This window comes from Centroberyx gerrardi, chromosome 9 (genome assembly GCF_048128805.1).
Source record: "Centroberyx gerrardi isolate f3 chromosome 9, fCenGer3.hap1.cur.20231027, whole genome shotgun sequence".
Taxonomy (NCBI): Eukaryota; Metazoa; Chordata; class Actinopteri; order Beryciformes; family Berycidae; genus Centroberyx; species Centroberyx gerrardi.
The window spans coordinates 13,372,490-13,381,271 of record NC_136005.1 but is presented as its reverse complement, the minus strand read 5'-3'; the positions used below and the strand labels follow the sequence as shown (position 1 = coordinate 13,381,271).

The 8,782-nt window shown below is 39.9% G+C and overlaps 1 protein-coding gene and 1 pseudogene across 4 annotated transcripts in view; both read left to right on the top strand.

Moving 5' to 3' along the window:
- The window catches only part of LOC139919069 (complement factor D-like), a 3,082-nt pseudogene extending 2,137 nt beyond the window's left edge, over window positions 1-945 (top strand). Inside the window, exon 5 of the transcript XR_013505092.1 lies at window positions 906-945. The product of XR_013505092.1 is annotated as a complement factor D-like (transcript). The remainder of the gene's footprint in view (window positions 1-905) is intronic.
- A 28-nt stretch (window positions 946-973) lies between these two features.
- On the top strand, window positions 974-7,722 carry LOC139919070 (granzyme B-like). 3 transcript variants are annotated; one of them, XM_071908660.2, is made up of 5 exons: window positions 974-1,092; window positions 1,192-1,339; window positions 1,523-1,664; window positions 2,244-2,504; window positions 2,588-2,816. In XM_071908660.2, the coding sequence occupies exons 1-5, from the start codon at window positions 1,032-1,034 to the stop codon at window positions 2,756-2,758; spliced, it is 783 nt and encodes a 260-aa protein (XP_071764761.2). In that variant the 5' UTR covers window positions 974-1,031; the 3' UTR covers window positions 2,759-2,816. The 3 variants fall into 3 exon arrangements, 1 of the variants encoding a protein (XP_071764761.2); XR_011784987.2 differs by lacking the exons at window positions 1,192-1,339; window positions 1,523-1,664; window positions 2,244-2,504; window positions 2,588-2,816 and adding exons at window positions 7,251-7,398; window positions 7,582-7,722 and having other exon boundaries at window positions 1,011-1,092; XR_011784986.2 differs by lacking the exons at window positions 974-1,092; window positions 1,192-1,339; window positions 1,523-1,664; window positions 2,244-2,504; window positions 2,588-2,816 and adding exons at window positions 7,011-7,138; window positions 7,251-7,398; window positions 7,582-7,722.
- The last annotated feature ends 1,060 nt before the right edge of the window (window positions 7,723-8,782 follow it).

Below are 8,782 nucleotides of genomic sequence, written 5' to 3'. Positions count from 1 at the left end.
TTTATCTTTACTATCCAATAGCTATACCTTAACTTGTTCTCTATTGAGATTGGGTGTTATACCTTGGAGCTTGCTCAACTAGGGGATGCACGCTGCTCTTTTCCTTCACTCATTACACATGACTGAAGAGAGCCCGTGTCAGTGTATTTCTTTACACACATATATCCCCTTTTCAGGTATGAAACCTTTCCTAAAGATGTTCATAGTCATGTGATTGGTGAAACACATTACAAACTTATTCAGGAACTGTTTTTATTAAAATATGTTGATGTTTTCACTGAGTTACACATTATTTTACTGACCAAATTTACCGAACCTAGCTTGAGAAATGCTAACAACACTAGCTTGCAATGTAGCCACAACGAAGGTAAAACTCAGGAGATATACATATGAAGTTCGGTTGTTATTGTGTATAAGGACTGATTTTTGTAATTTTTTTATTGCTGGAAATCCACTCATTACATGACTGAAGAGAGCCCGTGTCGGTGTATTTCTTTACACACATATATCCCCTTTTCAGGACTTTTACAGACACAGGAACAGTCAGAAGGTTCCTGCCTGAGGATCTCAGGCTGCACACAGGTTCATACAGGATCAAACGTTCAGAAAGATAACTAGGGTCCAGGCCATGCACAGCCTTAAAATCCTAAAGCCACAGGCTGCGAGCAAGGTACATTGTTTCACTCTTCTTCCTTGTCAGACAGCCAGTGGATGGCAAATGAAGAGAGTGTGACAGATGTGACAGAACTCTGAGTTGAACCCATGATGACATACTGATTACATATGTGCTTCAGCCTGTCGAGCCACCAGAAACACAAGCAGTTGTTTTAGTCACATATAGTCACAGTTTCATTGGAAATCTTATGTGACAACACAGATCTCCACTGACCTCACTATCTTCACAGGTACAAACAGGATGTGACTGTCAGATATGAGGTAATCTAGATGTGAACCACAAGGCTGTACAGACTCTGCTGTATATAAGGATCTATTTGACACCACCATTAGACCAGGTTGAGTGTCCTGCCTGCATGATGCGTGGTTTGCACAAATTTCTGCTTTTTCATGTTCTGACATGTCTGGGACAAAAAGGTAAGACTCTCTCAGGAGGAAAACTTTGGGCTTACATTAACTATTTGTGATTTATCTTCCTTTCTTTCTTTCATATATCTATCTTTTCATTCTTTTCAGCACTTGGGAGTGAAATCATAAATGGGGAAAAAGCCCAGGAGAAGTCATTGCTGTACATGGCATCAGTGCAGATTGATGGAACACATGTATGTGGAGGATTCCTTGTCACCGAAGAGTTTGTAGTCACTGCTGCCCACTGCGACACGGAGTGAGTTACTTTTCCTCTACAAGCAATCTCTGATTACTTTGATTGTAAAAAAAAATCTGAAATTCAAAGAGTAAACATGACTTTATGTTATATATGCCTAATATTTTCAAAAGTGATGAATCATTTTTTTGTGGCACTACATGAGAAAAACTATTGACAATCTCTCACTGATCATTTATTCAGGGAATATGGCAAAATGAGTGTTGTTCTTGGTACCCACGACCTAAAGAGTGTCAATGAGGAAACAATGAGATACGATGTAGTGAAATACAAACACCCCTCCTTTGTGGACATCGAATACGGGAATGACATCATGCTCCTCAAAGTAAGCAGATATTTATTCAACCTAATCTAATAGTCATGAGTGACATTGTGGAATATTACAGTCCTCTGCAAATTCCTCGTGTTTAGTTAGTTTCTGTTTAGTTTAATTTAGTTCAACAATTGTAAAAAATATAAATGTATAGAAAAACAATGCATTTTAAACGTTGTCAAGCATGACACATTCAAGTCAGACAGCTATTTCTAATGCAATTAACTGTAAAAATAAACATGGTGGCAAATCAGTAGCAGCATACATTAACATCACTACAATATACAGTATATACAGTATATATATATATACATACACACTGTATATCATAATATATCATAATATACAGTATACGTTGTATATGTTGTAAAATAACTATTCAGTTAAACAACCATTGCATGTAACACTTTAACTGCCAACAATAACCTTCAAATAAATCATTCTGCAGCTCTATCTTGCAGCCATTGTTTGACTTTGACCCTAAAGATGTGCTGACTTGAGATCTTTTTTCTAGATGGATAGAAGAAGTTTGTTGTGACATTAAGCCCTTCTAGTTTTAAATTTTTACTTTTTGATTTTGTGTGTTTCTAGCTGTCTATGAAAGCTAAACTAAGCGAAACATTGAAAACAATTAAACTTCCAAGTCAGGATGAAATCATCAAAGCCAACACAAAGTGCATTGTAGCTGGATGGGGACACAATGAAACTGGCGGTACGACTGTTGATGACCTGCTAGTCGTGGATGTGTCTACCATCGACCTGAAAGTCTGTCAGGAGGCATGGCATCAGTTCACCCTTCCAGCCAATGTTATCTGTGCAGGTGGATATAAGACAAAAAAAGGATTTTGTCAGGTGTGTTGTATTCCTTTTCCCTACAAATATGAAATGTCAACTGGTGTGAATGAACAAATTAATATGTGTTTTTTCTCTCATAGGGTGATTCTGGTGGCCCTCTGGTGTGCAATGGGAAAGCAGTCGGCATTGTATCTTTCAACAACAGTGACAACTGTGACTACCCAGATGTACCCAACGTCTATACAGAGATATCAAAATTCCTACCCTGGATCAAAGAGATTCTCAAGAAAAAGGCATGCAAGGTTTACTAGTCTTACACTAGAAGCTTTGTTTCAACATACTTCTATTGTATGCAGAAGTATTGTAGTATCTGAGAAATTATGTCAATGTCTGCTGCTTAACCCAATGCATAATAAACTTTACTTATTCCAAATAGTTTTATTTCTGACTCGCTTTTAAATCAATCAATGTTTTTGAAATACTGAATTTCAGGTTGCAATTGTTTCTAGGATGGATACATCGCATTTTCTAATGAAACCCCTCATATTCCAATTACAATTTCCCATTTGCCAGACGCTTTTATCCAAAGCGACGTACACATGCAAGGATCTAGTCAGGACAGAACAACGAGAGTAAGTGCCATAAAGTTCTAGTCCGACCGGACATAGTTGCCATGAGGCAGTGCATAGAGTGCATAGAGGCGGATAAAGATTATTTTTTTTTTTTATTTATTAATTACACAGTCCATCAGGTGAGAAGGTGTTCGCTAAAGAGCTGGGTCTTTAGCCTTTTCTTAAAGATTGAGAGGGACTCTGTGGATCGAATGGAGTTTGGTAACTCATTCCACCACCGAGGAACCACAGAAGAGAAGAGTCTGGCTAGAGACTTAGGGCCTTGTTGTGGTGGCAGCACCAGGCACCGCTCCTTGGCAGTGCGTAATGAGCGGGAGGGAGCGTAGACCTGAATGAGGTAGGTGGGAGCCGTTTTGGTTGCTGCTTTGTAGGCGAGCATCAAGCACTTGAACTTGATGTGGGCAGCAACTGGGAGCCAGTGGAGGGATATGAACAGCAGAGTGACGTGCTCTTTTGGGCCGGTTGAAGACCAGACGCTCCGGCGCGTTCTGGATCATCTGCAGAGGTTTGAGCGTACATGCCGGGAGCCCTGCCAGTAAACAGTTGCATTAGTCAAGGCGTGATATTACAAGAGCCTGGAGTTGTGCTGCATGTTCATACAGGTAGGGTCTAATCTTCCTGATGTTGTACAGGGCAAATCGACATGACCGAGCAACAGAAGCCACATGCTCCTTAAAGGTTAGTCGGTCATCAATCATGACACCCAAGTTTCTGGCAGACTTTGCAGGAATGAGCTGAGCTGATTCGAGCTGGATACTGATCTGTTGTATAGAGGGACTGACTGGGATGACAAGGAGCTCAGTCTTTGATAGGTTAAGCTGAAGGTGGCGTTCCTTCATCCATGCCGAGATATCGGCGAGGCATGCCGATATCCGTGCCGAGACTGTGGGGTCTTCTGGCGGGGACGACAGGAAGAGCTGGGTGACGTCAGCATATGAATGGTATGAGAAGCCATGTGAGCGGATGACTGCACCAAGTGAGGTGTATATTGAAAAGAGAAGGGGTCCAAGCACTGACCCTTGAGGTACCCCTGTGGACAAGCAGTGCGATTTAGACACTTCCCCTCTCCAAGACACTCTAAAAGATCTCCCTGAGAGGTAGGACTCAAACCAGCGGAGAGCAGATCCTGAGAAGCCAAGCTCAGCGAGTGTGGAGAGGAGGATTTGGTGGTTAACCGTGTCAAAGGCAGCCGATAGGTCTAGCAACATTAGAACAGAAGACTGACCAGCAGCTCTAGCTGATCGCAGTGTTTCCACTACAAACAAGAGCGCAGTCTCTCTGTCAGTCTGTAGAGTGTCTGCATTTGAAGCCAGACTGGTTAGGATCATACAGGTTATTCTCAGAAAGGAATTCAGAGACATCATTAAAGACTGTGCGCTCAAGTATCTTGGAAAGGAAGGTGAGGAGTGAAACTGGCCTGTAATTTTCAACCTGAGATGGGTTGAGTGTAGGTTTCTTTAGCAGCGGGGTAACCTGAGCTTGCTTAAAAGCAGTGGGGAACACACCTGTTGTAAGTGAGTAGTTGATGTGTGTGACTGCAGGGATAAGTGTGGGCGAAATGGCCTGCAGGAGGTTGGAGGGTATTGGGTCCAACGGACAGGTAGTGGGACGAGAGTCAAGCAGAAGCTTGGAGATTTGCTACTCGGTGTCATATAGAGTAGAGAAGATGGGAGATTCTGGCAGGACTCGACCCAACAAACCAGCAGGATCTTGTGTGTTGGCTCTAAAGGGAAGAGTCTTAACCACTCCATTCTAACTCTCCACCCCCACTGCTGGAGATACAGAGACACTGGCCTCACAACCTGAACCCAAATGGCCGTACAGAGCCCCACACACATTCAATAGTGTATCAACATTTTAGATTAAAAGGCGCTTCTTCCGTGCTCTTTAGGCTGACGAATCTTGTGTTATTCTGTCTGTATTCTATCACTACAAAAAATAAATAAATAAATAAAAGTACTTGAGCTACCTCTTCCATTCTTAATAAAAGCCAATTTACTATTGTGGTTTGTCTAACAGGACACCCTGGATAGCCTTACCATCTTTGAAGAGTTTAATCTTTTGGGGTGCATGAAACAGAACCGATTCCTTCATCACCCAGAGATGAGGACATCAGTTGTGGTCATGGTGCAGGTGACCACAGGCTGCAGTAAGTGATGTGAAACAACACCACATCCTTTTTTCAGTGCTTCACAATCAAGACAAACAAAAGATTGACAAATGACATAAATCAATAAAACAGAAGTTCAATGAGGCAGAGAGGTGATAAAAAAAACGTTCAATATGAATAAACTTTGAATAAACAAGCGAACAGCGCTCTGTGCAGCAGCGGGGCTCAAAGCAAGCATCTGGAAGTGCAGTGTCAAGTGTGAAGTTGTTTGGATGAGCGGTTCTCGAGAAAGCTGCAAGCAGCAATACCGGAGGCCAAGCAATCGGCCCATTCCGAACAGGCATGTTTTGAACGGGCACTGCACTAGTATTTAAAAATGAAAACAAAGTAAAACAGACAAGGTAAATAAAATAAAATGACAGACAAGGCAACAAGAATAAAAACAAATAAGAGCCAAAGATTATAAATAGGCCTTAGATAAAAGTACGTTTCTGGAGAGTGATTTAAAAGATGATACTGACTCTGCCAGCCTGAGCAGGCAAGCCTTTCCAAAGCCACGGAGCTCTGATGGAAAAAGCCCGGTCACCTCTACTCCTTGACCTGGACACAGGAACAGTCTGAGGGGAAATGCCTGAGGAACTCAGACTGCACACGGGATCAAAAGTTCATTATGATAACTAGGGGCGAGGCCATGCACAGCCTTAAAATCCTAAAGCCACAGGCTGTGAGCAAGGTACATTGTTTCACTCTTCTTCCTTGTCAGACAGCCAGTGGATGGCAAATGAAGAGAGAGAGTGAAGAAGGGAGTGTGACAGATGTGACAGAACTTTGAGTTGAACCCATGACATACTGACTTCATGATTTGTGCTTCAGCCTGTTGAGCCACCAGAACCACAAGCAGTTGTTTTAGTCACATATAGTCACAATTTCATTGGAAATCTTATGTGACAACTAGGGATGGGAGGATATAAGATTTTATTGTTTATCGCGATAAAAACACTCAAGATAATTTTATCTTGGTGAATTTCCATTATCGGGATAATCGTGAATATCGTCACGAGCGTGAATATCCTCATGAGTGACTTGAAAAAGCTGTCTAGCTCACTAACGTACAGTCCTATTGATTTTATTTTATTTAAAGAACAGACTCACACAATGTTGCTATTTTTTATTTATTTATTTATCCTTTATTTATGCAGGGGGACCTTATAATTTATGATTACCTTATTTAAGATTGTTTGATTGTTTGTTTTTTTGCATTCATTCTGCTGTCCTTGCTGTACCTCTGTCTGTGTGATCTGAAAACAAAACAAGTTATTCATTTACCGTGCATTTACAACACATAACTAATTGAACCATGTGAATGCTTGGATATCAGGTTGATAGGTAGATTATTTTTATTAATGGATTTTTTTCTCTCATTGTGATTACCTGCTGGGTGTTGGCGAGAGTCTGAATCTGTCCTTGTTTGTTTTTCACTAAAAAGGATGTTCACAAAAAAACAGATGTGTCCTATGATGTAATAAAAATATTTGTTTCTTAACAAAATGTAAGGTAAAGTGATTCCAGTATGTTTTAGTGCCATTTTAAGAGTTTTAAGCATATTTTGATGATTATCGGGATAATATCGTGAATCGCAATTATTTTGGCCAGGATAATCGTGACATGAAATTTTCATATCGTCCCATGTCTAGTGACAACACATCTCTCCACTGACCTCACTATCTTCACTAAAAGACATTAACTGTAGAGTTGCACAGGTACAGACAGGATGTGGCTGTAAGAGTTCAGATATAATATAATCTAGATGGGAACGACAAGGCAGACTCTGCTGTATATAAGGATCTATTTGACACCACCATGAGACCAGGTTGAGTGTCCTGCCTGCATGATGCGTGGTTTGTACAAATTTCTGCTTTTTCATGTTCTGACATGTCTGGGACAAAAAGGTAAGACTTTCTCAGGAGGAAAAACTGATAAGAATTTATGTTTTGGGCTTACATGAACTCTTTATGATTTATCTTCCTTTCTTTAATTTATCTATCTTTTCATTCTTTTCAGCACTTGGGAGTGAAATCATAAATGGAGAAAAGGCCCAGGAGAAGTCATTACTGTACATGGCATCAGTGCAGTTTAATGGAAACCATGTTTGTGGAGGATTCCTTGTCAGCGAAGAGTTTGTAGTCACTGCTGCCCACTGCGACCTAGAGTGAGTTACTTTTCCTCTACAAGCAATCTTTGATTACTTTGATTGTAAATCAAATCACAAATTTAAAGAGTAAACACAACTTTATGTTACATACAGCAAATATTTTCAAAAGTGATGAATATTTTTTTGGTTCACATTACATGAAAAAAACTATTGACAAACTCTCACTGATCATTTATTCAGGGGATATGGCAAAATGAGTGTTGTTCTTGGTACCCACGACCTCAAGAGAGTCAATGAGAAAACAATGAGATACGATGTAGTGAAATACAAACACCCCTCCTATGATGGTGTCCAATACGGGAATGACATCATGCTCCTCAAGTAAGCAGATATTTATTCAACCTAATCTAATAGTCGTGAGTGACTTTGTGGCATTTTACAGCCCTCTGCAAATCCCCTGTGTTTAGTTAAGTTTTATTGTTTCGTTTCATTTAGTTCAACAATTGTATAGAAAAACAATGCATTTTAAACATTGTCAAGCGTGACATATTCAAGTCAGAGAGTTATTTCTAATGCAGTTAACTGTAAAAAAAAAAAAAAAAACATGGTGGTAAATCAGTAACAGCATACATTAACATCATTACAATAAAAAATATATACCATATATCATATTAAGATAAAATGCAAAATAGAGGAAACATGGAAACTGGAAACCGCAGTTTCCAGCCTCAGATTTGAGCATTGATGTTCTCACATTCATGAAACCACTTAACTCTCTACAGACCAAATGTTTCCATCTAAATTCCCTTGATCTTATGTATCAACTGGAAACTAAACAAATACCCACCTGCACATGAACACGCATGCAGTCACACATACACAAAGTTCTGACCCCTGTTTCTTAAAGTCTAGGATGTACTTTTTCTGTATTTTTTATCTTTTGTTTTATCTGATTTTATGGCTTTATTTTCTGAATTCACAATTGACCACATTCATAAATAAATGTGACTTGACTTGTAAGAAGTATCTCAGATAAGGACACACTCATTCAGCGTGTCTGCAGTACAATATAAGTCTGACTACATCACATCTTTATTGTTTTGTCTTTACCAATCCAGTCAGATACCAACAGATATAATATTGGATACAGATGCAATACCTTTTGCTGTTATTATCTGGTCAGTACCTCATTATACCCAGCAGAGAGGGCCAGAGTCAGACATGTTTGAAGTAAGACTTTAAAAGTCGTTCTGCCTTTTGACCATGAGAGGGCGCAGCATCTCCATCAGTGCAAATCCACTGAAGTCACAAATTGAGCTTTTAATAAATCTGCATATCAGTGTGGCTGTCTTCCATTTATTAAAAAATCTCCATCAGTCTAACTTTGACCTGTAATTTGGCAAATCAGTTTAATTTTCATTCCCATGGCAGCCAAATTTTC

What these genes read in the sequence shown, in the direction of transcription:
- LOC139919070 (XM_071908660.2), top strand. Translation starts at nt 1,032, where the DNA reads ATGATGCGTGGTTTGCACAAATTTCTGCTTTTTCATGTTCTGACATGT. An exon ending in GCTGCCCACTGCGACACGGA is followed by an intron (nt 1,340 to 1,522) that starts GTGAGTTACTTT and finishes TCATTTATTCAG; the next exon opens with GGAATATGGCAAAATGAGTG. An exon ending in CAAAAAAAGGATTTTGTCAG is followed by an intron (nt 2,505 to 2,587) that starts GTGTGTTGTATT and finishes TTTCTCTCATAG; the next exon opens with GGTGATTCTGGTGGCCCTCT.